The sequence below is a fragment of the Carya illinoinensis genome, chromosome 8 (assembly GCF_018687715.1).
Source record: "Carya illinoinensis cultivar Pawnee chromosome 8, C.illinoinensisPawnee_v1, whole genome shotgun sequence".
Classification (NCBI taxonomy): Eukaryota; Viridiplantae; Streptophyta; class Magnoliopsida; order Fagales; family Juglandaceae; genus Carya; species Carya illinoinensis.
The window spans coordinates 2750213-2775479 of record NC_056759.1 but is presented as its reverse complement, the minus strand read 5'-3'; the positions used below and the strand labels follow the sequence as shown (position 1 = coordinate 2775479).

At 37.6% G+C, this 25267-nt stretch overlaps 4 protein-coding genes across 9 annotated transcripts; 2 read left to right on the top strand and 2 right to left on the bottom strand.

The window, feature by feature from the left end:
• The first annotated feature begins 249 nt into the window (after positions 1 to 249).
• On the top strand, positions 250 to 3658 carry LOC122319080 (serine/threonine-protein kinase Aurora-1-like). Its single transcript, XM_043136964.1, has 9 exons — positions 250 to 406; positions 755 to 871; positions 1688 to 1834; positions 1933 to 2028; positions 2176 to 2271; positions 2363 to 2459; positions 2703 to 2820; positions 3206 to 3278; positions 3364 to 3658. Exons 1-9 carry the CDS (start codon positions 371 to 373, stop codon positions 3463 to 3465), a joined length of 882 nt encoding a protein of 293 aa, XP_042992898.1. The 5' UTR covers positions 250 to 370; the 3' UTR covers positions 3466 to 3658.
• LOC122319081 (early nodulin-93-like) lies at positions 301 to 18617 on the top strand. Of its 3 annotated transcripts, none has more exons than XM_043136968.1 (5): positions 301 to 323; positions 15038 to 15211; positions 16550 to 16611; positions 17772 to 17847; positions 18215 to 18617. In XM_043136968.1, the coding sequence occupies exons 2-5, from the start codon at positions 15100 to 15102 to the stop codon at positions 18310 to 18312; spliced, it is 348 nt and encodes a 115-aa protein (XP_042992902.1). In that variant the 5' UTR covers positions 301 to 323; positions 15038 to 15099; the 3' UTR covers positions 18313 to 18617. The 3 variants fall into 3 exon arrangements, with proteins under 3 accessions (XP_042992902.1, XP_042992901.1, XP_042992899.1); XM_043136967.1 differs by having other exon boundaries at positions 310 to 327; XM_043136965.1 differs by lacking the exon at positions 301 to 323 and having other exon boundaries at positions 14901 to 15211.
• Positions 3836 to 14020, bottom strand: LOC122319079 (ATP-dependent 6-phosphofructokinase 3-like). Its single transcript, XM_043136963.1, has 13 exons — positions 13544 to 14020; positions 13166 to 13212; positions 13013 to 13052; positions 12398 to 12460; positions 12175 to 12312; positions 10543 to 10701; positions 10392 to 10445; positions 9583 to 9651; positions 9347 to 9476; positions 8934 to 9199; positions 4734 to 4782; positions 4465 to 4619; positions 3836 to 4218 (listed from the first exon to the last, which is right to left on the bottom strand). Exons 1-13 carry the CDS (start codon positions 13643 to 13645, stop codon positions 4057 to 4059), a joined length of 1434 nt encoding a protein of 477 aa, XP_042992897.1. The 5' UTR covers positions 13646 to 14020; the 3' UTR covers positions 3836 to 4056.
• A 66-nt stretch (positions 18618 to 18683) lies between the features above and the next one.
• LOC122319078 (endoribonuclease YBEY, chloroplastic) lies at positions 18684 to 25199 on the bottom strand. 4 transcript variants are annotated; one of them, XM_043136959.1, is made up of 12 exons: positions 24626 to 25195; positions 23143 to 23394; positions 22973 to 23068; positions 21958 to 22135; positions 21775 to 21858; positions 21590 to 21690; positions 21263 to 21355; positions 20951 to 21022; positions 20340 to 20459; positions 20204 to 20254; positions 19449 to 19637; positions 18684 to 19040 (listed from the first exon to the last, which is right to left on the bottom strand). In XM_043136959.1, the coding sequence occupies exons 1-12, from the start codon at positions 25121 to 25123 to the stop codon at positions 18873 to 18875; spliced, it is 1902 nt and encodes a 633-aa protein (XP_042992893.1). In that variant the 5' UTR covers positions 25124 to 25195; the 3' UTR covers positions 18684 to 18872. The 4 variants fall into 4 exon arrangements, with proteins under 4 accessions (XP_042992893.1, XP_042992894.1, XP_042992895.1 ...); XM_043136960.1 differs by having other exon boundaries at positions 21775 to 21843; positions 24626 to 25193; XM_043136961.1 differs by lacking the exon at positions 20951 to 21022 and having other exon boundaries at positions 24626 to 25197.
• Between the last annotated feature and the right edge of the window lie 68 nt (positions 25200 to 25267).

Genomic DNA, 25267 nt, shown 5'->3' with positions numbered 1-25267 from the left:
GCACCTGCAAACACATTATATATTTTTTTTATAGCAATTCAATATATCAAATAATTATTAATAAAGCATATGATACAGACTATGAAATTTTATAATTGTTCTCTTTTCGAGTTAAAGTCGGACGCTCCTGCTGCAGACGAAACAGAACAAGGCAAAATGCGAAATTCATTTTTTCAAAAAAGAACTTGAGGGGGATTGGACCACGTGGCGTTCCCTACGAACTCGACCGTTGTAATGTGCTTATTCAAGCATCTCATCCCCCATCCCCCCCCTCCTTGTTCGCCATCGTCCTCTCCATCGATCCATCTCTCTCTCTCTCTCTCTCTCTCTCTCTCTCTCTCTGTGACTCCCTGGATAGTCTATCCCTCCCATGGCGATCGCTGCAGAGACCCAAACACAAGAGAAGGTACATTGATTGTAAAATGCTTCAACTTATGCCTTTCGGTTTTTCTTGATTTCTCAGATCTGAAATATTAGGGATTCTTTCTATCCTTTCACCCCCCCCCCCCCCCCCCCCCCCCCCCAATCTTGGTTTTCTCTTCGTTTGGGGGGCGGTCCCAATCAGTCAATAAAATTGGAGCACCCGGGTTTTTAAACTATTCGGGTGTAGTTCTGCAGACTCGAGGTTCTGGGATGTTGGTCTTAACTGCTAGTTTGCAGGAGCTTTCATTACATATGGTCTGCTGTGTTTCTCTGCACTATTTTCCCAATTTGCGTTTTTTAGCGAACTTAGTTCTTACATTTCTTTGTATAGGCTTCTTCAGATGTTTCCGGAGTGGAGAAAAGAAGATGGACGCTTAATGACTTTGACATCGGAAAACCTCTCGGACGTGGAAAGTTTGGTCATGTCTATTTAGCAAGAGAGAAGCGAGTTAGTTTTCACGTGCTCTGACCCCTCTTCAGTTTTCCAACTACTTCTTCAATAATCATGCGTTAAATACGTGATCCATTGACTCTGAAACTTTAGATATTTTCAAGTTGATATTGGGTTTTGGTAGTCTTAAGGGTTTTGGTTCTATTTAGTCAGAACACACTTAAGGTTCTTGCGTCCTTCCGTGGTGTTGCCTACGAAATATTACGAAATTCAGAAAATTGAAGTGCATATGACCTTTTATTGAGTTAGACTTCCCTAAGTGATTCCAACGGTTGAATGTTATTTGACTCCTTTGTCCTAAATCATTTCGAGATTTTAAATCTGAATTTACGAAGTGTCCAGCAAAACTCCGAACTAGCTACTCATTTTTTCTTACGCAATGAGCCGGGATATGGAAGATATGTTTGATCATAATGAAGGTTCATATATTTTCTAGTGTAATATCTACATCATCCTTTTTATATGAATGCTTAAACATTTTATCGACCAAAAAAAAAAAAAAAAGAAGGGTAAAAAGCACTCCAACTTTTCCAGCTGGACCTCAGCTGCTGAAACATCTAAGAGCGACTATAAAACCAAAGCAGCCAACCGATCACACCAAAATCTACTTTGACAGGTGAGACTAACCAGCTCATACCCCAACCATTTAGAGAGGATAGATTCTGATAACCCCTTATGGCAATGAATATCATGTTCTCAGCAGATTTCTTAAATCTTCCTCTTGCAACAACCCGAGCTTTAACTTCCCAAGAGATTATAATCCGCAGAATTGGATTATGAAACCTAATGGGTCTCATTTAATTTCTTGAACAGAGCAATCATATCGTAGCACTGAAAGTCCTCTTTAAGAGCCAGCTGCAACAGTCTCAGGTTGAGCATCAGCTTCGCCGAGAAGTTGAAATACAAAGTCATCTGAGACATCCCAATATTTTACGGCTCTATGGATACTTCTATGATCAGGTAAATAGTGATCTTTTGCGACTGGGTCATGTATGAAGGCACGAAGTGGGGAATTATGCCATGATTAACCATGTATTATTTCGATGTGATTATGGCAGAAAAGAGTTTACTTGATATTAGAATATGCAGCCAAAGGTGAACTTTACAAGGAACTACAGAAGTGCAAATACTTCAGTGAAAAACGTGCTGCCACTGTAAGTTCTATACTTCTATATATTCTAGGCTCTTAATACATTTCATACCTTAAGAAAATATTGGGCGGGGTACTTTATGCTTTTCAGCTCACGTTTCTATGCAAAACTGATCACAAGTTTTGTGTGTGCATATGGCCCATGGGACAGTATGTTGCATCATTAGCTCGTGCCCTCATATATTGCCATGGAAAGCACGTGATACACAGAGATATTAAGCCTGAGAACCTTTTAATTGGGGCAGAGGTAATGACCAATATCTATCTGTTTCTTGGTCTTTTGACTTACAGGGGATGTGCCTTGTATTTATAATGTCATCGTGACTTCTCTTTGTCAGGGTGAACTTAAAATTGCAGATTTTGGGTGGTCAGTGCATACATTCAATCGTAGGCGAACCATGTGTGGTACGCTGGACTACCTCCCCCCTGAGATGGGTATGTATTAATGGATAAGAATGCTCCTATGGAGCTACTTCATTGATTTCCAATTTCCATTCCATCATATATGTTGGGTTTCATTTCATCTCTTTAGTCTTTGCATCAGTTGTGGGTCAACTGGGATTTTTTGGTCAAAATTTTAATTTTTAATGTCACAGAAATTACGTGTTGAGAATTACTTGACATAACTAAATGACATGGAACTTATTTATTTTTTATGCCTTTCTTGGCCCTTAACAGTGGAGAGTGTAGAGCATGACGCAAGTGTGGATATTTGGAGCCTTGGTGTCCTTTGCTACGAGTTCCTCTATGGGGTCCCTCCTTTTGAGGCTAAGGAACACTCGGATACATATAAAAGGTAAAGCATAATGAATTGACATGATCAGCATTAGTATCTTTTAGATGTTCCACCACCCTAGTTTTTAAAATGCTGTGTGTTAAAAAATGCATGGAATGATTAAGAATCGTTCGCGGGACCTCATCATAAAGAATAGTTTATTTTTCTAGATAAAAAAACCATAAAGAATAGTTTATTTTTTTATAAGAGATTCGTTTCTCTTGTAATGCTAATTATTTTTTCAGTGGGGATTTTCCCCCACTTCCAAAGATGCAAGGTTCTTGTTAGTGACGAACATTTTTAGTGCAGGCACAAAAAACTTTATGAAGTGTACTTAGCATTTAATATAAAGCATATGTATTCTTAGTAAAAGAAAAAAGTGATTGGATTTTCATAATGCTTGCAGGATTGTGCAAGTAGATCTCAAGTTCCCTCCTAAACCATTCGTCTCTTCTGCCGCTAAGGACCTCATCAGTCAGGTTTCACTTTTTTGCTTGTACTTGTTTTATTTTGGAGACTATTCTTTTTAAAAACAACGATCATTTTATAGTTTCGTTTTAACAGATGCTCGTCAAGGATTCTTCTCAGCGCCTGCTGCTACACAAGCTTCTTGAACATCCATGGATTGTTCAGAACGCTGAGCCTTCTGGTGTATATAGGTTTTAAGTTCCTTATCCGAGATGTTGGTATTGTCATTGTAGCAGGTTCTTTGGAGTTCCAGAACTTGTGATTCAGCCTTCGTCATTGTTGACCAACACTTCATAATATGAATTTGTTTAGCATATATTGTTCTTCGATGCAGTTGTCTCTCAGCTCTGTAGGCAAAAAAATAATAAAGAAAATCGGATTTTCAAGTTTATTTGTCGACTGAATTTGTTTGTTTTTTGAGTTTTTGCTGTTTTCTTTACCGAGCATACGAATATATATAAGCTTACCTGAGCTCAAGCAATTCTTCCAGCACAGATCAGTCTGATTCAATTCTTCAGCAGAATACGTTTCTCATGTATGCAAATGGTAATAACAGAAGCAAAAACAATTACAGCTTGGAACTACAAAATTTATTTTATAGAAAGCACAGGGCAATAGCATTACCGGAAACACCAATTTCCAATCTTCAAGTAGATTGGAACATGTATCACACAAACTCACGATTCAGTCAAACTAATAGTAGCTCCTGGTTATATAACAGAAAGGAGTCTCCGTTTACAACACAGACTAGGAATGCTTTTAGCCAGTGACTTAGGACCCTTTACAATTCTACCCGTCGAACCCGTCTGCCAATTGGGTTTGTGGTACTTCCTCTTCCTTGACTTCAGTAACATCTTTTGGGTGCAGAAAGCTTGGCTGGTTGGTCGAAGCAAGGAGTCTTGCCCACATCCTGTCGGTAATCACAACCTTGTTTTGCTTCTCATTGATACGCTGCCCATAAACAATTAAGAAAAAATAAGTCCCTATAGTAGGTCCTGGCCTCATGCTGTGAGATGAGCAACTTCTTATAAAGGATAGTGAAAAAACGATTTCCTCTGATTCTCAGATTCAAAGAGTGTTAGTAACTGACTACATGCATTAGGGTCAAAATGAGTGTTGATTTTACCATGAGTGTTGATTTTACCAAAAAACTGGCAGAAATACAGAGTGATTATCTAAGAACACAGGATTCCATACATTGAAAGGAATATAAGCATGTCTGCCATTGACAGGCCCAACCGTGAAGCCTGCATATCCAGCCATTGCTCCATGAACTGCACTTTGAGCAAGAAGAGTGCAGTAGACATTGTCAGAAGCATTGCCTGGAATTGCCCGGATCATGTATGTAGGATCTGCAAGATTAATTGGTTCAATTAGATACCCATTTGAAAGTCAAGCATCCTTCCCCCAACCAACCCACTAGAGAGGGAGGGGGGGCGTGAGGGAAGCTAAAGTTGAGGACTAACCTATATATTTAAGATTAATGACCATCTTACGCTGTCTTGCAAAATGATCCTACAAGAAAAGAAACAGAAGACTGTTAATAGTGAAAAAGAAATTTATATTTGACCGCCTATTATATAAAATGTCAACATGAGAATAAGTGAAACAGTTCTCAAATTGGAAGAAGATAAAATGATGTCTCTTGTTGTGATCAGATGGTTGAAACTTGAACCAAAAGATCACCCTGCAGAAAGCCTAAATCAATTACTTGCTATGTCATATGATGAAAGAATATGAATTGGTAAAAGGTCAACCACCTCTTAAGCATTTCACTGTTACTAATTTTAAATGAATCTGGCACCAGACTCTGCAGCAGCTCAGGTTAGCATACAAAGCAAAGTTTTATAGAACGTTGCTTTAAATGGTACAGAAGATAAAGCATGGCTATGTATAAGGGATATAGAGAGACAATAATATGGATCTGCTGATACAGCAATTCTTCACAAGGCAGAATACAACACAAATAACTATCCACTTTTAAATGTATCTTGCCTATTGTTTAATGTTTAAATAGTTTGTAGATGGTGAAATTTCTAGATGAAACGAGCAGAGGGTGTGGTGTGTGCTATTATTTCTTTCAATGGTGGAGGATAATTTTATGTGGGCTTTTGCAGGTGTTTATGGACCGAATATTAACAGAAATAGGAGATTGTTATGGGAAGAACTTGCTGGTATTTATAGCTGCTGGGATCTTCCATGGTGCTTTGGCGGAGACTTTAATGTCACAAGATTCCCTAGTGAAAGATCAGGAGACGGTCATATACGACCAGCAATGACTGATTTTTCTGAATGTATCTTTGACTTGAATATGCTGGATCTTCCGCTGATAGGTGGGCCCTTTACCTGGTCCAATAGTCAGACATGGTCTAGGCTTGACAGATTCCTAATTTCGCCAGAATGGGAATCTCATTTCCCAGGTGTGTGCCAAAAGAGGTTGCCGCGTTTATGCTCAGACCATTTTCCCATTCTACTGGATGGTGGCGGTATTCAGGGAGGGCTACGATACTTTAAATTCGAAAATATGTGGCTCCAGAGCGAAGGCTTTGTGGATAGGGTAAAACTTTGGTGGTCTTCATACCAGTTACATGGTACCCCATCATACATTCTTGCAGGTAAACTTAAGGCTTTAAAGAATGATTTAAAGCTTTGGAATTTACATACTTTTGGTGATGTAGGGGGAAGAAAGAAAACTTTGTTGGAGGAGTTACAGAATATTGAGAGGGCTAATGAAAATAGACCCCTTACCATAGTCGAAAATGCCAAAAGAGCTGAATTGACAGCAGAGTTGGAGAAAATGGTCTCCTTAGAAGAAATCTCTTGGCGACAGAAGTCACGAGCACTGTGGTTGAAAGAAGGTGATCGAAGCACAAAATTCTTCCATAGAGTGGCTAATTCTCATAGGAGAAACAATTCTATTGAAATGATGAATATTAATGGTATAGATTGCATGGAGGCTCCAGTGATCCGGGAACATGTGGTAAACTTCTACGAACACTTATTTACAGAACAAGAGGGGTGGAGACCAAAAGTAGAGGGATTGGGATTCGACTCTATTGACTCTCAGACAGGTGCCTGGTTAGAAAGAGCTTTTGAGGAAGAGGAAATATATGAAGTGGTCAGAAAAATGGGGAAAGATAAAGCTCCAGGTCCAGACGGATTTTCTATGGGTTTCTTTCAGACATGCTGGGAGGTTGTAAAAGAGGACATCATGAAAGTGTTTCAAGAACTATTTGTGTCTGGAAAATTCAAGAAAAGCATGAATGCCACCTTTATCGCTTTGATTCCGAAGAAACCGGGAGCAACAGAAGTGAAGGATTTCAGACCTATCAGCCTCATTAGTGGGGTGTACAAAATCATCTCCAAAGTGCTTGCCAACAGATTAGCGGCGGTTTTGGGTAAGATAATTTCGAATCCTCAAAATGCTTTTGTAAAGGGTCGACAAATTCTGGACTCTGTGCTAATTGCCAATGAGTGCCTGGATAGTAGATTAAAGTTTGGTAAAGCAGGTATAATGTGTAAACTAGATATGGAAAAGGCATACGATCATGTTAACTGGGACTTCCTCCTTTATTTGCTGAAGAGATGTGGTTTTGGGGAAAAATGGTGTTCATGGATTAGGTGGTGCATCTCGACGGCAAGATTCTCTGTGTTGATTAATGGTAGCCCAGAAGGTTTCTTTAGTAGCTCTCGTGGACTACGACAGGGCGATCCCTTATCCCCACTACTCTTTGTTATTGTCATGGAAGCTTTGAGTAGGATGACAGAGGCGGTGGTCAGAAATGGTTTTATGGCTGGATTTTCAGTTGGAGATTCACGTAGGGGTTTTATCTCGATATCACATTTACTTTTTGCAGATGACACCCTAATTTTCTGCGAGGCAGAGCAAGACCAATTGAAGACACTAAAGGCGCTACTCTTATGCTTCGAAGCAGCGTCAGGACTAAAAGTGAATTTTGAGAAGACAGAGTTAGTACCAGTTGGGAATGTAAGTAACACTCGACACCTGGCCAATATACTTGGGTGTAAGGTGGGGTCCCTCCCTATGACTTATTTGGGATTACCTTTGGGAGCCGCCTCAAGGGCCATATCTACTTGGGATACAGTAATCGAAAAGATTGAACGAAGATTGGCAGGGTGGAAGAGATTGTACCTGTCTAAAGGAGGCCGGGTGACACTAATAAAGAGTACCCTTTCTAACTTACCAACCTATTTTTTGTCTCTTTTTACAATTCCAGCAAGTGTGGCGGCCCGGATCGAAAAACTATATCGAGACTTCTTATGGAGTGGGGTGGGGAAGGAACAAAAATTTCATCTAGTCAGCTGGGCAAAGGTATGCAGGCCAATTCAGTCAGGTGGGTTGGGGATTAAGAATTTGAGAACGTTTAATCGGGCCCTTCTGGGGAAGTGGCTTTGGAGATATAATGTGGAACCGGAAGCACTTTGGAAACGGGTCGTGGACTACAAACATGGTAGCTTGTGGGGCGGATGGTGTACTAGAGAGGGGAATGGTACATACGGCGTGGGGGTTTGGAAGCACATAAGAAGAGGGTGGGGGGTATTTGTTCGACACACTAAACTGGTGGCGGGGGAGGGTACTCGTGTAAAATTTTGGAGGGACATATGGTGTGGGGAGGAGGCCTTAAAAGATGCGTTTCCATCTGTCTTTCTAGTGGCCTGTGACCAAGAAGCTTCAGTGGCAGACCTTATGGTTCTCTCAGGGGACCAAGTCCTATGGGATGTCACTTTTAGTAGAGCTGCCCAAGATTGGGAAATGAACTGTTTTGAGGCTTTTTTCAACCGTGTATATTCAGCGAGACTACAGGTTTCGTGTGCAGATAAGTTGTGGTGGATACCGGCAGGTAAAGGTATTTTCTCGGTCTGCTCTTTTTATAAATCTCTTACATGTCGAACGGATTCCCAATTCCCTTGGAGAAGCCTGTGGAGAAATAAGGCACCCCCCAAAGCACTCTTCTTCACATGGACAGCGGCTCTAGGGAAGATATTGACAACAGATAATCTGCGTAAGCGTCGAATAATTATCTCAGATTGGTGCTGTATGTGCAAAAAAGAGGGTGAATCAGTGGATCATCTCTTGCTACATTGTGAGATAGCTAGAGCTTTGTGGAGCGAAGTGTTCAGTCGCTTAGAGTTAAACTGGGTAATGCCGGCTTCAGTAGTTGAGCTTCTGGCCAGCTGGGCAATTCCGGGTGGGGTCCCTCAAATCAAAGCAGTGTGGAAGATGGTCCCCATATGCATCATGTGGTGCTTATGGCGTGAACGTAATGATCGGACGTTTGAAGATAAGGAGCGGTCTTTAGAGGAGCTTCGGTCTTTATTTTTCCGTACTTTATGCCTTTGGGCCATAGCAATAGAATTTAATGGCCTAAGTCTTCATGATTTTCTTGTTTCTAATGTATCGAACTAGATAGATGCTCCATCTGTATACCTTCTTGTGTACTTGGACTCTGTCCTTTATCATTAATACTACCGTTTACTTATCAAAAAAAAAAAAACTTAATCATGTACACCAAAATGTTAAATATTTTATACACAATCTAATGTAGACATAGATAAGATAAGACGTGTGTCAGCACAAAACACACTTGTATGAGAGATTTAAAACCATTTTTTAAAAAAAATACTAGCTCTTTTTCAAGAGATACCTTGATCCTCTGAGACAACCATAGCCCAACATCTTGAAGTAGCTTGTTCCCCGAAGCATCTTCCAAGTTCTTGGATTGCAGGCACTCTGAAAGAAGATCCTGTCCCGCTCCCTCTGCCATCACAATAACCATATGCCCAGTTTCTTTAAGCCGTTTTTCGATAAATTCAAAGAGACCATTCTTTCCTTCTAGATAGAAGGGAGACTCAGGAATCAAGCAACAGTCCACATCACGGCTGGCAAGAGTAGCATACTGAGCAATGAAACCTGCATCGGGGATCCTGTTAGATTGAAAAAGAACTGAAAAGATGGAAATGATAATTTTTACAAAGATGAAAGAGCTACATCATTTACATTAAGTTCACAAGTGTGGAGCTTTAAAGCATACAAGAAGAGTAAACACACAGAGCTTACCACTGTAGCGTCCCATTAGTTTTACAAAACCAATACCATTCTCATTACTTTCAGATTCAACATGGGCTGCATTAATGGCACGTTGGGCTTCCTCAACCGCAGTATCAAAACCAAAGGACTTGTCAATAACCTGAATCAATGGAAGGTCCCATAAGTTATTTGAAGAGTAAATACAGTAAAAAGGACAAGTAAAACTTAGATTCATTAAATACAGTTCATTGTTGTAAAAGAAGTACCGGTATGTCATTATCTATGGTTTTTGGAATTCCAGCCACTGCAACTTTGAGTCCACGGCGTCTAATTTCCTGCACAATAGGAAACTAAAATGCTTGAATAACTAAGACACCTGAAACAATGGTGGGCTAAGCATGGGTATAAGTCAGGTCAGGTCAGGTCACCCACTCACAATAACATTAATGCACTCTATGCCGACCATTTTATTCGTGTGTATAAAATGTTACCCGACCCATTTAGTAAGCTGGTCATACAGCTTAAATGCAAAATCAACCCACATCATCGTGGAGCAAACACATACAACCTCTTATCTTCATAATTGTTTCAGATTTCGTAATATAATAACTAAATGGGCACACTATTTATGAAGCTCAAGAATAAGATTTTTTTTTTTTTTTTTTTTTTAATATCTTCAAAGATAAGATGCTCCAGAATAAGAAAATTAAGATAACTTTTTCCATCATAATTAAAGTTTTAAAAAACTCCTAATCAAATTATGGCTAATTTCTTGATATTCATCTTGTCCCTTACAGTTTCTAATTATAGCACAACCACCTGTCAGGAAAGGATAAGTGGGTCAGCTTGATTCGACACATATAAATGGGCCATAAGATTGCAAGCCAATCCCTTCGACAACCATGGCAGGTTCATAGGTTGGGGTAAAGGGGGAGGGAGTTGGCCACATCCCTCTAACTGAGGAGCCCCAGATATCAAAGTCAACATCTCCACAAATTGAGAACGGGGGCGTTACATTGTAAAATTGATTCAACCCAAGATCTCCCATTCCATCCAATTTCATAGATAAAATTACCTCGTAAATGACAGCTGCTCCTTTTTGAGTTCCATCTCCTCCAATTATATAAACCTGGACATGTAAAAGCAATGATAAACCATAGGAGTTTATTGATTGATATGAAAATCATGGTGTAAAATTAGTTGGAATAAAGCAACCCTTTCCACACCTGATTAATTCCACGATCCTCAATGCTGTCAACTATTTTCGAGGTATCATGGCCTCCTCGTGATGTCCCAAGGAAGGTACCACCACGTTTATGGATATGATCGACAACCTTGGGTGTTAAAGTAATGGTATTTCGAGCATAGAAGCCCTTGTATCCTCCCTAAATACACAGCAAACAGAAGTTTTTGGTGAGACAATGAATCACCAAGTGAGTCTCAAACATGAAGGAGAACATTATGCCTTAAAATATCAGAACTTCATCCACAAGACTTGTGTTACAAGGTTCAGCCACCTTCAAGATCTTAGCATCTGCCATGGCTTTGAAATGGAAACGGGGTACCACACACCTTGTAAGAGATAATACATGATGTAAACGATGCAACTGGTACTAAGGTATGATGTTACGTACAGGTATATGTCCTGGTGTCCTACTTGTACACTTTCCATAAACTTTGTATAATTTAAATGCAACAAACATCTTATACCCTGTACTTATAAGAGGTCCTGCAAAGGGGATGCAAAGACCCATGGCACACAAAACCAAATTGTGTGGGTAAACCTAGATAATTTTTTAAGCCTATATTTTTTTATCAGTAATTTTTTTTTAATCCTATATAACCAATTTGTGCAGGTCCATGTAAAGCAAAAAATAATAACAATAATAATAAAAATGGGACCTATTCCAAGCTTGAATGTTTCTAATGAAGTTTCTTGGGATGACCCTCTCCTGTATCCACATGGCATATTCTCAAAATTCAACAATATAAAAGCTATACAACACCCACAAATATGGCACCTGTGCCCTAAAACAAATCACAATATAAAGATGTTACACCCACAAAAAAGAGTTACTGCACAATATGAAATATCATACAACCTGGCCTACTTAAATTTGAGAGTAATGCATCAACATAATATAAAAAAATGCGAAAGATTTTTTTTTTTGATAGGTAATCAAGAAATTTTAAACAAATGCAAAAGATTTTAGTATAGGAGTCTCTTACATTTTTTTTCCCCATCAATAAGTAATAGTAGCGTCTTCTAAGTTTCTTCAAGCTTTAAGCACATGCTACCAGTAGTTTTAAAAAACCAAAGCCAATATAATCAGCTCTCAATTATAGCAAAGATTAACTTTTGCTGCATTCGAACATGATTAGAACCACAAATCCTTATGTTATTGGGTGCGTCTGCTAGCATTATTATCAAACGAGAAAGATACATTCTATATATATTACATTTGGATAACAGTAGTATGCAACTCTTTTCTCTTTCACTGGTAAATAAGAAATTCATCCAGTAGACTATGAACCTACGTCCTCACACATGAATAACTTTATGGGAAGAGTAAGTGCAATTGAGCTCTATGAAGCTTATTGTATTTTTTTTTTGAGAATTTTAATATATGAAAAAAATCATGTTCATCGCACTCACAATAGTTAAATCTAATCTTTTTATTACCATTTTCTCAAGCAGGAACGGGGAAAAGTGAAGTGGCCTAGATTAACTTAGATTGAGATATGCAACTTCTATTATGAAAGCAAATAGCAACTTATGAACACATGCAAGGCAAAGAAAGAATCACAATAATAACATAAATTTTTCTCACACATCATTAGTTGGTAGAATTACTCACATCAATCCCGAGGATTCTAGTAACACCGTACATGTGATAAAGACCACAAACAATTTCCCTGATCACAGTGTTGATTCCGGGGCAAAGACCACCGCATGTGACAATACACGCATGCACTTCTTCTGAATCAAAATAGACCTGAGCGGCATAAAATTCCATGTTACTTGCAGGGACATGACTTGAAATCACTACAACACGATTCAGACATGATGAGAAGCAATACCTTTTGGCGAGGGCCTGCACGCCGAAAGTGTATCCCTCTAGGGCTAGTCTGGTGAACAACAATCTGTAAATGAGTAAAACCAGCAATTTTTAAGCAATCGTGTGACAAAGAAATAAAACGAACTTGCTTTTGAAAATTGTGTACACAGAGTTGTCACTGGCAAGTTGGCAACATCAATCGTGTGCCAATCTCTCTAAAGCAAGTGGAAATGCAGGGAGTCATTTTGTTATAGAGCACGCCTTTGATCAGGTTTGCCATCCAATTAAAGCCCAAAGCTTCACGGACGCATGGAATACCAACTACCAAGTTCTCAAACAGATAAATACAGTATTTTGCATTCACCCACCTAAACACCTAAATATAAGTATTTTTTTTTTTTTTTTTTTTTTTTATAACAAAGGGCAAGGTCACGGCCCCTTATTATTGAGAATCCCTCGTTGAGGTGGAGGAACACATACTTACAACTTCCAAACAACAAACCAAGAAAAAACACCTAAATATAAGCATTTATATACATATAAATATATATATATATATTTAAATTTATATTCATACACACGCGCATAAATAACATCTGTGAATTTAATCATGTTAAGAGAGCAGAGCAGAATGAACCTTCTCAGCAACGGTGTCATCCAAATTAACAAAATACTGCCTGACAAGTGAAAACAAAGAGAAAGCCGGGTAAAGATCCTCATATCACAAAAACAAAAAGACTGAACAATCTCAAAAAGGGAAAAATCATCATAAAACTTATTTTCAACTTACTTAACCACCGAGTAAGCAGGATTGAATCGCAACGGATTCGGATAAGTCTGCCATATAACCCACCACCCATGAGAAGAAAATACAACTGATAAAAAAAATATCTAGGGACTAAAAAAGTGATTTTTTTTTTTTTTTTAAAGTAATGGAACATGTAGGCACGCTGGGGAAAAATACTGAAAAGTATTGAAACGGGGTTGGCCATTGCTAAATACTGAAAAAATCTTCATAAAAGTATCGGGAAAACAATAGCAGGTTGGCTGATAAACAAACGAAATTGATCCACCAATGCCGCTCAGTTCGTAGAACCAAATTTAAACATGAATGAATGACTTCAAAAACAAAAAAAGAAGAAGACTTCAGAGAAAGAGAAAGAGATACACGAAGATCTGGGATGTAATCGGTGAGGTGAGGGACATCTTCGAGCACGTAACCAGCGTCTCCCCTCACGATTTTCAACTGTAAATTCTCAGAGCACCCCATCACGTCAAGGAAAACTCGGTGAGTTGATACAGAACGGGAACCTAAACAACACGTTCAAGGAAGCTCTGCGAGTCACTCAGAAAACAAACAACATCCGTGGGCGCGCTCGCTCTAGATTTGAGAGGGGTACGATTGTAAAATCGGAGAAAAATGTCGGGCGTATTTGGCTAAACGGAGGCAGCGAGATCAGGACTCGACTTTGACGGTGAGATGCAAACGTGGTTCTTAAAGAGCTTAGTGAGAGAAGTTGTAGCTGATAGTGACTGATATTCGATGTTTGCGAAAACAGGCGGCGGGGGTAATACTGACCACTGTCGTAATACCGTACGTCCGTAAGTGGGACGTGGTTTCCGAGCTTCGATCCGATGGACGACCTGCGAAACGTGTACTCCACCCTAAATTTATATGTCATTCTACCGATACCGATGGAAAGACAGTTTGTTTTATTTATTATTTTTTTAAATATTAAAAATCTATTTAAAAAATATATATATATATATATATATTTGTGTTTCTTGTTTAAAAAAGATTTAATAATTATGCTTACATTAAAAAGAAAAGAAATGATAATAAAAATGTATGAAAAAGTTTAATTCTTTACGTGTTTGTCATTTTATTGAAAATTATAAAATTTAAAATTTAAAATAGAAAAAATATAATATTATGAAATATATAAGTTACACTACTAACCAAAAATGTTTACTAAATTTTGTAAAATATAAAAAAGCATTTATAAGTTTTTTTAACCAAAAAAACCTGAAAAAAAGTACATAAATTCTAAATAAAACTTAAAATTGTGTTTAATTGTTAAATTAAATTCAATCATCTAATTTTATTTTAAATTAATTATTGATAAAATTTATTATTTTTTTAACTTTTTATAAAAAAATTAAATTCATATTAAATTATTTTATACGTTTTATTTTTAAAAAATTAAACTCATTTTAACTTAAAAACTTAAAATATTTTAATAAAACTCATATACTAAAATTAGAACGGTTCTACTCTGATACTTGAGTAGTATTGTTCTTTCTCACCGTTAAAATATTTTAAGATTTTATTTTTTAATTATTTTTCTTTTTATATTTTTTAATATATTTAAATATTTTTTAAAAATAAAAATATAAAAATATATTAAAATCACTCTCTTAATCTTTAAATTTCTTTAAAAAAATAATAATAAACGGTCAAATAAAGCAGTATTTTCCATAAAACTATCCTCAATCCAGCTCAAATCAGTATAACTTCACCTAAATGAACTGACAACTTTGACTGTTTTTTATATACATTGGCTGTCAATGGGAACAAAAGCCGCCGGCCGACAAAACCACCGAGTAAAGGCTCAATCCGGAGAGCACTATCATTATTCTTAGCTAATTACCGATCACTGTATCTCTCTCTCTCTCTCCGTGTAAAATCTGAGACTTACAGAATTTTCTGAGAACAACGGAATAATGGGAATCCCATCGGAAATGAGGGACATATGGGCGAAGAAAAGACAAAGCTTATTAATTGCTTCTCCTGTTGAAGCCGAGAAGATCCTCAAAGCCAGACACTGCACAAATGGTTCTGCCCTTTTTTATTTTGTTTCAATTTAATTTTTCTTTTCTTGTTCTTAGTTTAGTAATTCTCTCTTTGGCTGCCGAGAACCGGAAAAGAAAAGAACGGGGGTTTCTATGTTGTTGGATGAGTTTTATGCTCTGTTTTGTTATGCTGATGATCTGATTAATTGTTTGATTGCCGATTGAAAGTGTCGATTTTTGTGGTAATAATCTCCTTTATTCTACTTTTTTCGTTCAAATGCTTATGCTCGGTTTGCTTCCCGAGAGATGGTGGAAAAAGAAACGGAAATTAAGATCTTAAATCTCTAGAAACTCGATCGTCATCAGCTTGTTTGGTTCTAGTCAGGCTCTGTTTTTTTTTTTTTTATAAGTAAGTTCTAGTCAGGCTCTGTTTTGTTCTCTATTCAAAGTAATTGAGATTATAAAGCTCTGAAATCCTAATGTCAGATGCGTTGAGTTGTCTTTTTGACCTTTTTGGTTTCTTGGAAAAAAGCTTGCAACAGAAATTACGGTCTTTTTTGTTACTTTGATACTTATCTTTTGGGACCAGAAATCCAGAAGAAAGTATAATCGAAATTAGTTTGATACAATCGATGGATTAATTTATAAGAAATATCTAAAATTGATGGGTTATTGATACCTTTTTCCTCAGTTTTTGTCAAGACTCCTCCCTTCTACTCAACCAAATTTCTACAGTAACTGCAAAACTTAAGAATGAAAACAATCACACACTCACGCTTCTGGTTTTTCGAGGAAACCAGCCTCCAGAGATCAAGAAGTGATTTATTTCAAGATTGCCTAATACAAGAATCTAATTCCCTTTTTATTACATTTCTCTTAGCTGACTAAAGATCAATCAGTTAAGCTCAGGCCAATATAACTGTCCACTTCAACTGCCCAATGTAATCGGTCAATGATAGTAAAGGAAACAAAAGGAAACACGTATACCATTAACCCTTTCTGACCATTGAGCCCATCTCTCACAGTCAACAAGGTTGTTACAGTTTTCACAAAACCAGTTAAAGAGGGTCAATTCCTGTCATTGGCTGGTGAATTCAGTCGGAAATGCCTGTGGGACAGTGGCCTGCGTCCTTTTGTGTATCTGTGTGTTCCTGTAAGAAAAATTAAGCCTGCTGTTCTAAGTTTAGTTGGAGGCAATCTCGCTTTTCTTGGGTCCTAATCAATCAAAAATTTTGAAATCTGAAATTTCATATTCTTTTTGTATTCCCTTCAGTTTTCATCAGCAACCATGCAGAGCCTTGGTATTTATGATCATTTATTGTTTTACATTTGAGTATTTGCACATGATTTGCATCTTTTGGCATATATGCATAATTTGCAGAAGGTGTTCGTGCTGGTTTCAAGGCAGCTTCCATTGCATGTGTTGTCAGCGCTGTGCCTACAGTATGTATCCGTGGTTTTACTCTCTTTGGGATTCATATTAGAAATATTCATATTAGAATATCCAGCTTGAATCTTATTTTATTTTTTTATTTCGATTTTGATATCTAACTTGTTCTTAGAGGTCATAATTGTTTGAAAACGAGCTTATTTGCACACCTTTATCTGCAAAGATTTTTGCATTTATTAAACAATTACCGTGAGATGTTTTGATTTTTCAGTTGGCAAGAGCTACTTTGTAAATTTTATTAGCTTTCCTAGCATTGAGGCAGATAAAATTTATAATGCACTTTATAGGTTATGTGGTGGGAACTAATGTAAGTTTGGAAAACTAATTGAAGAACATGACAAATCAACCGCTTATTAACTGTCCCCCTTTACTTTTCATGTAATTATAATATATCAAACTTTTATTTTTTTGGGAAAAAAAAGTTTTAATTTATTATGATATGGAAAATATTTTATCCACAAAGGGATTATAAAAAAATAAACCCGCAAATTGATGTGGCTTGATTTGGTACATCAGATTGTAAAGTTACTTTTATTATAAAGTAGATCTAATAGATTCTCTAAAGCCACATCAGTTTGTGAGTTTATTTTGTGTAATCTCTTTATATCTATAGCAGTTCTCGAATGATCCATTGTTCACGCCCTTAGTTGGTTGCAGTTCGTGTGATTCCTTGTATAATCTTTTTATATCTATAGCAGTTCTCGAATGATAACGATAACAATGAGAGTGCTGATGACATCGATGGTAAAGACTAGTTGATTACAAAGATGTGCATGGGCTGAGAAATTATAGTTGAAAGATGCCTTTGGTTCCTGTATACTGAACATATTCTATTCTGTACCATGCGTGCAGAGCATGGTTTTTCCCATTCTTTTCCTGATGTTTCTCTTGTTGACGCCCTTAGTTGGTTGCAGTTCGTGTGATTCCTTGTGTAATCTCTTTATATCTATAGTAGTTCTCGAATGATAACGATAACAATGAGAATGCTGATGACATCGATGGTAAAGACTAGTTGATTACAAAGATGTGCATGTGCTGAGAAATTATAGTTGAAAGATGCCTTTGGTTCCTGTATACTGAACATATTCTATTCTGTACCATGCGTGCAGAGCATGGTTTCTTTTCCTGATGTTTCTCTTGTTCACTCCCTTAGTTGGTTGCAGTTCGTGTGATTCCTTGGGCAAAGGCAAACCTCAATTATACTGCTCAGGCACTCATTATATCTGGTGGTATGCTCATGACTACAAATTTTCTAAGAACTTTATTGTGCAAAAGTAGTTTCTTATAAGTAAATCTTTACAAAAGAAATTCTTGACATGAGTATTATTTGTTGACTTGTAACATCTCTCTCTCACTCGCACGCGCACAGAAGCACTTCCCCCTCCCCCACCACCTTCCCAAAAAAATCTCTCATCCAGTTTTTCTTGGTATATATATATTTTGTTTTGCTAATGTACATATATTGAATACCCCGAACGTATCTCCACCTTTTCAAACTAGGAAGGTTCTGAAACATTTTTTATGATAGGTAGGAAGGTTCTGAAACATAATAATAGTCCTGACTCCTAACAGCATAACTTTATGATTGGTGAACAGCATCAGTTGCAGCGTACTTCATCACTGCCGACAAAACAATATTAGAGTGTGCAAGAAGAAATTCCCAGCTTGAAGACGCCTTGAGACACCAGAGATGATGCAGTCCAACTCTCCCAAGTTTTAGTTGTACGTCCACGACTAAATGTTTTGTATTGGCACATCATGCTGCAGTCAAGTGGGTTTCTCTCAGTTTTCTCAGCTGGACGGGGGTTGTTTACTCCTTTGAAATGGCTTTCTGTGACTCGTACTGTACGATTCGATATGGAACTACTGACGATTTTTATTTAATTCCAAGAGTTGTAAAATGGCACCCAACTTGGCATCGAGCACTGTATTTCCTCATCTATAGTGAACCATTTCTTTGTCCATTGTCAAGAAAAAAACATGGCATGATATTGTTAAATGTGTTTTTCTCTCTGATTAGGATACAAATTTAAGTTAATTTCACTTTAAATTTCCGGAATAAAAATTAAAAAGTTTGCAAATCTAAAATTTATTTCAAATCTGATTCAATGAGAGTATAAACAGAGTTCTTCTCGCCTTTTTGGCTGAGCTCATTTAATGTTTCTCCTGAGAGAAAAATAATTGAGAAAAAGGGGAAACAAGCCACACGTCGCCACCCTTGACACCGTGTAGCATATTGTTCATGAAACGAAGGTCAGAACGCATACCGGTAGATGGCATCGGCAACGCCATCCTCATCGTTGCTGTCACCAATTACATTGGCCACGGCTTTCGTCTTCTCTGATCCATTACTAAGAGCAACGCCCAAAGAAGCCAGCTCAAGCATCTCAACGTCATTTTCTCCATCACCAATAGCCATTACCTAAATGGTTCATTGATTAGAATCGCTCAGGGTGTAGGGTTATAATTTGCCCGTCTCCAAACAATCAAAAATATGTCAAACTTAAATTACAGTATCCTCCAAACGTACGGAACGATGCTTCTAGGAATAGGATCATTGTATAACATACTGAACATCTGCTTTCTCGAGTCCAATGGTGGCCATGCTGTGTTTCATGGTTTGAAAATGCAGATCGGGGGGCATTCATCAAGTAAGAGAGAACCTAGATAATTTTTTTTTTTTTTTCTTCTCTAAATTTTTGGTGGGCTAGTTGGATTAAACACCCTTTTCGTCTCAAGGATTTTGATGGTCAGGGAGAATGGATAGAGTTTTTTCTTAAAAATGTGAAAACATGATTGGAGAACATATACAATCGTGAATTGTCCATACCTCTTCTGCAGTGATACCCAAATGATCAAGCAGAATTTTTACTCCACTCCCTTTTGAAGTTCCATGTGGAACAATTTCAAGCATGTCTGGCACAGCTTGAACAACAGTGGCACGATCTCTTGTTGCTTCTGTCCAGTATGGCCGTAAAGTAGTAGCCACTCCCACAGGAGTGTCTAAGAAGATCATTTTCTGTGAATCCAAAATATACGTGCATAACAAGGAGTCATTATGTTGAACACCAAAAGTGATTTTCTCCCTTCTAAAGTTTAGTACGCCTGGATGCTGCCTAATCATGTAAATACGGGTAATGCACAACGGATCACATTCATTTGAGTAAGGACGGTGCTCCTAAAGTACAAGATTTTTGGCTGGATGGTTAGCTCAAGAGCAAGTAGGATAAATTGCAAAGGTAAACTAAGGCCATTAAAAGTTTTTTTTTGATAATTAACTAAGGCCTTTAAAAGTTTTCCTCCAAAGAAAAGAAAAGAAAGTGTACGTTTGAATCACAATACATTTGGAGCGGACTTGGGTCACTACTTTTTCTTATTAATATTAATGTTGAGAGGAAAAGCCCAATGCATATATAACTTGCACATTTAAGGGATGTGCTTATAATATAATGTGCATGCATAAGCTTTTGAAAGGATTGCAATGAAACTAAAAGATAAGCATATATCCATGAATTCATACCAAAGAAAATAGGCATTCAAGAGGGAGGGAGGGAGAGAGAGGGGAGTATTCATTCAAGGGCATACCTGTATGTCAGCTGCAGCGAGGAGATGCTCAACTGATGGCATGATCTCTGCCTGTTAAGTTTTTCTGGTAAATTATACTAATTAAGAAGCCTCTATCCGACAACCATAACACAGTATTAACAAGTCCATGAGGTACCTTTGGCTCATGATATATAGTGTGCACTGAGTCAACGAGTGAGTGATTAAATAGGGTTAAGCATCGATCTTTGGTGAATGCAATGAGAGGAATTTTATTCTCCCAGGAGTAAAGACAAGCCTGCAAATTTGAGTGATGTAAGTCTTTGCTCTATGCAAAATGGAAAAAGAATCCTCCAATAAATCAATAATATCTTCCATGTTTGTTAAGGTATATAGTTTTCAAATTTTTACTAAGAGTGGTGGATTTTGAGGGAGTCTTGCAGAAGAAGAGCCTTACTCCTAGAGGCGCTAGCGCACTACAACTAGCAGCCGCTTTCTTATTATTAGTAAGATGGGTTTGGATCCCTTATTATTACAGAAAGGGGAAAGGGGATTCCCTTTGCCAACGAGAGAATCAGTCTTAATTTTCCATGATGTTAGGGGCTCTATTCATAATATAATGAGATTTTAGGATTTAAGTTCCTCCGATTGGAACTTGAGGGAATATATTTACAAAAATATATTTCAGCCTTCATAATCTATCAAACTTACATATCATAAATTCTGCTATTCTTTTAGTTGTGTTATCCAGTAAGATGGCATGGGGTAATGGGGTACAAGGGATATTACCTCCCTGCAGACATCTGGATCTAAATTCCTTCTAAAAACTTCACGACCTTGTCGACCATAAACAAGCAATCCCTAGAATCAAGCATATTATTATGAATATACTTAAAATATACATGTCAAAAGTAACTTGGGCATACAAATGCCCAAATTAAAAAACATGAGCAACAAGAGCTCTCTGAACCAAAGACTAAGCAAGTCTCTGCCCAGAGATGCAACTAATTCTCTTACATATTCAACTTCAAGATATGGAGTAACTTTACTGAAAATAAGCAAGATGCCGAAATATGAGAGAAAGAAGGCAAAGAGATAAACCTGTAAGAAAACCCCGGGAGAAAATTCTGAAACAACACCATCTTTTCCAGATAAATCTACCATTTTTAAAATGCTTATCACAGCTGAACGGGCCTGTAACCAAAAATTTTAAGTTAAAAACTGATGGTCACACAGACAAGCAGTGTTATCCAACACATGAAAGAAAAATATAATAAGAGATAATCCAGCAGCATCAACTAAACTAAAAATGATTCAAGTAAACAGATCGACATAAATACAGACAATGTATTTTCCAAGTAGGGAATGATATTGAAATACTATTCCATTATAATGTCGTGATAGTTAATGAAGTTAGAATGCTCTTACTTTTCCAGTGGCTATCACCACTTTTACACCCCTTGACACAGCCTCTTTTAGGGCCTTGACATTTGCTGATGAAATTTGACTTCTGCTGTTTAGCAGTGTACCTTGCATATGAAAAAGAAAGATGTTATCAGCTACGAACAGGATCCAACACACTCATGTACCCAGTACTGTAAGCATTATCTCACCATCCATATCACAGAAGATATAGTTGAACTTTGGTTTATAAAATCGAAGACTGCCTTCTTTCTTCCTGTCTTTTAACAATCCGACTGTAAGATGATCTCAGTATAAACTTATATATAGCATGTTATAGCTTCAAAATGTATATCAAATACATACATCTAACAATAGATAAAGAGTGAAATCACCATCTGTATATTCGTTATGAGAGTTTGCATTTGTTTCAGCATCATATGCACTCTGAATTAATCCTTTCCCCTTCCACCTGAGACTCTTCAAAAGGCGTTCCTCTTCCTTTTCCATTTCTGCTTCAGCCTCTTCACTGATCTCATGATCAAATCCCAAAAGATGTAACAGCCCATGCACCTGCAGGATTGTTAGGTAGCTATAGTTCTCAGGTGGCGTGCTTTATATATTTACACACAGTTAAAACTCCTTTTCAAAACTTTGAGGGCAGGGAAATGGAAAAGTGTAATGCCTAAATACGAGGCCTTCATATCATATGCTACTACCAGCTGAAAAACACAAAAGAATTCTTTTGATTTTCTAAGTACACACCGTACAAGAAATTTATGATCCCGATATTGGATTTAACAAAGCCTTCAAGATAAAGGGGAAAAAGAATGTATTCTCTTCACATTCTTCCCATTCAACTTAGTGTCAAAATGAATAATCAGTCGGCTTTGTCCCAACCTGTCCAGATCGACAGATTAGCATGCATTAATTTGCAATTCCCATTCCAGCCCCATGAACATGTTGATTTCAACAATTGAATGAATAATGCAAACCAATCTCATATTATGGAGGTTTACAAAATAGTATTGGGTAACATTGTGAATGACCACATAACTCCAATTAACCTTAAACAAATGCATATGAGCCCAACCTCTGTGGAATGTTACAACCGGGTAGAATACAGTTGCTTTTTGTTACCAATGCAATACAACTTTCGTTTGACAGGTGAAAGCAATTACAGAAGTCCAGGTTACATTCCACTCATATTCCCAGCAATTTGATTCTAGCCAAATCGATATATCCTTTTTTAAGAGACCAGGGAAAACGCATTAGTATTATTTTAAACAATGAAAGGGAGAGCCATGACATGACTCATCTAAAAATAATCACAAGAGAATGAAGATCATGCCATCAAAACACATAATTTTGAGAAAATACAAAATAGAATTAAAATGTTTATAGACAAACCATGAGGATGCGTATCTCATCAAGAAGAGTATGCCCTCTTTCCTCAGCTTGTCTCGCAGCTGTCTCAACAGAAATTACAATGTCACCTAACATAAGCTGCAATAATGAGAATAAGTCAACTGTTTTATCATTAAAGATAAAGCCTTCAGTTAATGGCTTCAAGTTCTTACAATTGGAAGCTTAAGTTCAGGGGCATGTTGTGACATGGAGAGAACATCAGTGGGATGATCCTCATCCCTCCATTCTTTGTTGAGTTTGCAAATAAACTCATCATTGCAAAGAAGCAGAGACAACTCTACGTTTTCAAATCCACCAACATCACTTATAGCAGCATCCCTTGTTTTATATGCCGAATCTTTTAAGCCATCAAATGCTAATTTCATTGCCATTGGAACGTTTAAACGAAGCATTTCTGTGATACTCTGCAGCATGTACAAAAAAAGATAGATGGAAGAATTAAATCATCAATCAAAGAGGAGGAACTTCCCCCATCCCCATTGAAGGGGAAAAATCATACTAAACTTGTATGACATATTCCATAACTCATGTGCAGTGGAAAACTTATAAATGCTACTTAGAAGAAACCAAGTTCCACCCAACTTCAAAGTTAAGACCGGGCAAGTCTACAATTTATGTTCTTAATGCAAAGGAAATAAAAACTTGACCAAAGAAAAAGAAAATAGGAGTAATTCTAAAAAACAGAGAAACAGAACATTCCACATATATTTGACGGTAGTAACCAACAATTAGGGTTGTGTAGTGACGGATTGGTGTTATTTGTGTAAAAAGGATGGAGAATCTGTGGATCACCTCTTACTGCATTGTGAGGTAACAAGAGAGTTGTGGGATGAGATCTTTCAAAGGGTTGATGTTGCTTGGGTTATGCCTTCGAGCGTGTTGGATTTGTTAGATTGTTGGAGGAAGATACAAGGTTGTCATCAAGTGGCAGCAGTGTGGAAGATGATCTCATTGTGTATCATGTGGTGTATTTGGTTGGAAGCGAATGCGCGTTGCTTTGAAGACAAGAAACGCACTATGGTGGAGCTGAAGAACTTTTTCTTCACACTTTACTGCTTTGGTTTTCTGCTATTGTATTAAATGGGAATAATGTTCATGATTTTCTGTCTTTAATTCATTACTCTTTGAATGTGTTTAGGTGTTCTTATGTATATTTCCTATGTACACAGGCTAAGCCTATTTCATTCAGATCAATAATATTTATCTCTTACTTATAAAAAAAAAAAAAAACTTGGGATTGTTACATGATGCTTGGTAAAATGTTTGTACATATCTCAGCAAACAGGTAAAAAGAAAAGTGAAATTTCGTAGCAATTTCACCTCCTCCACACCCTTTAGTGGATAAAAAATAACCCTAGCGCAGCATGTTATATAACTAGCTTACGTACTCCCTTTTAATAGCCCAGGCTCTCACATGGCAACAACATATATTGTCTCAGGCATTCGATCATAAATCTTACCGAAGAGGGAGCCATTTTCATGACCAAACCTCCAAATGGAAATATTTTCACGTGCATTTTAACACAGAGCGCGCAGAAAATAAAACTAACGCAATCCGTAATAAACCTAAATGCCTTGAAATTAGAAGGCTTTCCAGCGATACATAATGCGAAGGTAATACAAAGAGGTCAATACCAGAATTTCAGCATCGTCTGGCAAATCTTCTTCGATGCAAATACTGACATTGAGCTCCAACTCTTTCACCTTGCTTCTCGAAGCCCGCCTCCTCACCTTCCGATACTCTCTCTGAGAGGCCCAAACCCTTCCCAGCGGCGCCAAACCCCTCCCATCTTCTCTGCAAAGAGAGTTGAACCCCCGATCGCAAAGCGAAGATTTCAGAGACGGAGAGACACGCAGACTATTCGTATTGATAAGAAAGCCTGACTGCGCGGAGACACGGATGGACGTAATGGTCTTGGGAGCGAGGCTAAGAGGGAGCGGAGTGGGGAGCGAGAGGACACGCGCCATTGAAGGAGACCTCGAAGAGAGAAGCGGAGGTGGGTGGAGGTTGCGGAGGAGAGAGGAGAGGCGTGAAAGCATAAAGAGGAGCCTTAGAGGAAGGAGGAATGTCAGCTTGAGCCTTGAGCTCGGGTTTGCTTTGGTCTTGTTGGGCAGTGACAGTGACAATGACATGAGTGATCTCTCGCAAGTCTACGACTCCCTCACAAGGGTTTTAGGGCTCTATTAGCCCAAAAACATAAAAGTAAAAATAAAAATCAAACAAAACAAAATTTAGTTTATTGTTACTTTTAAAACCGGAAGCTAGTTTTAACTTTT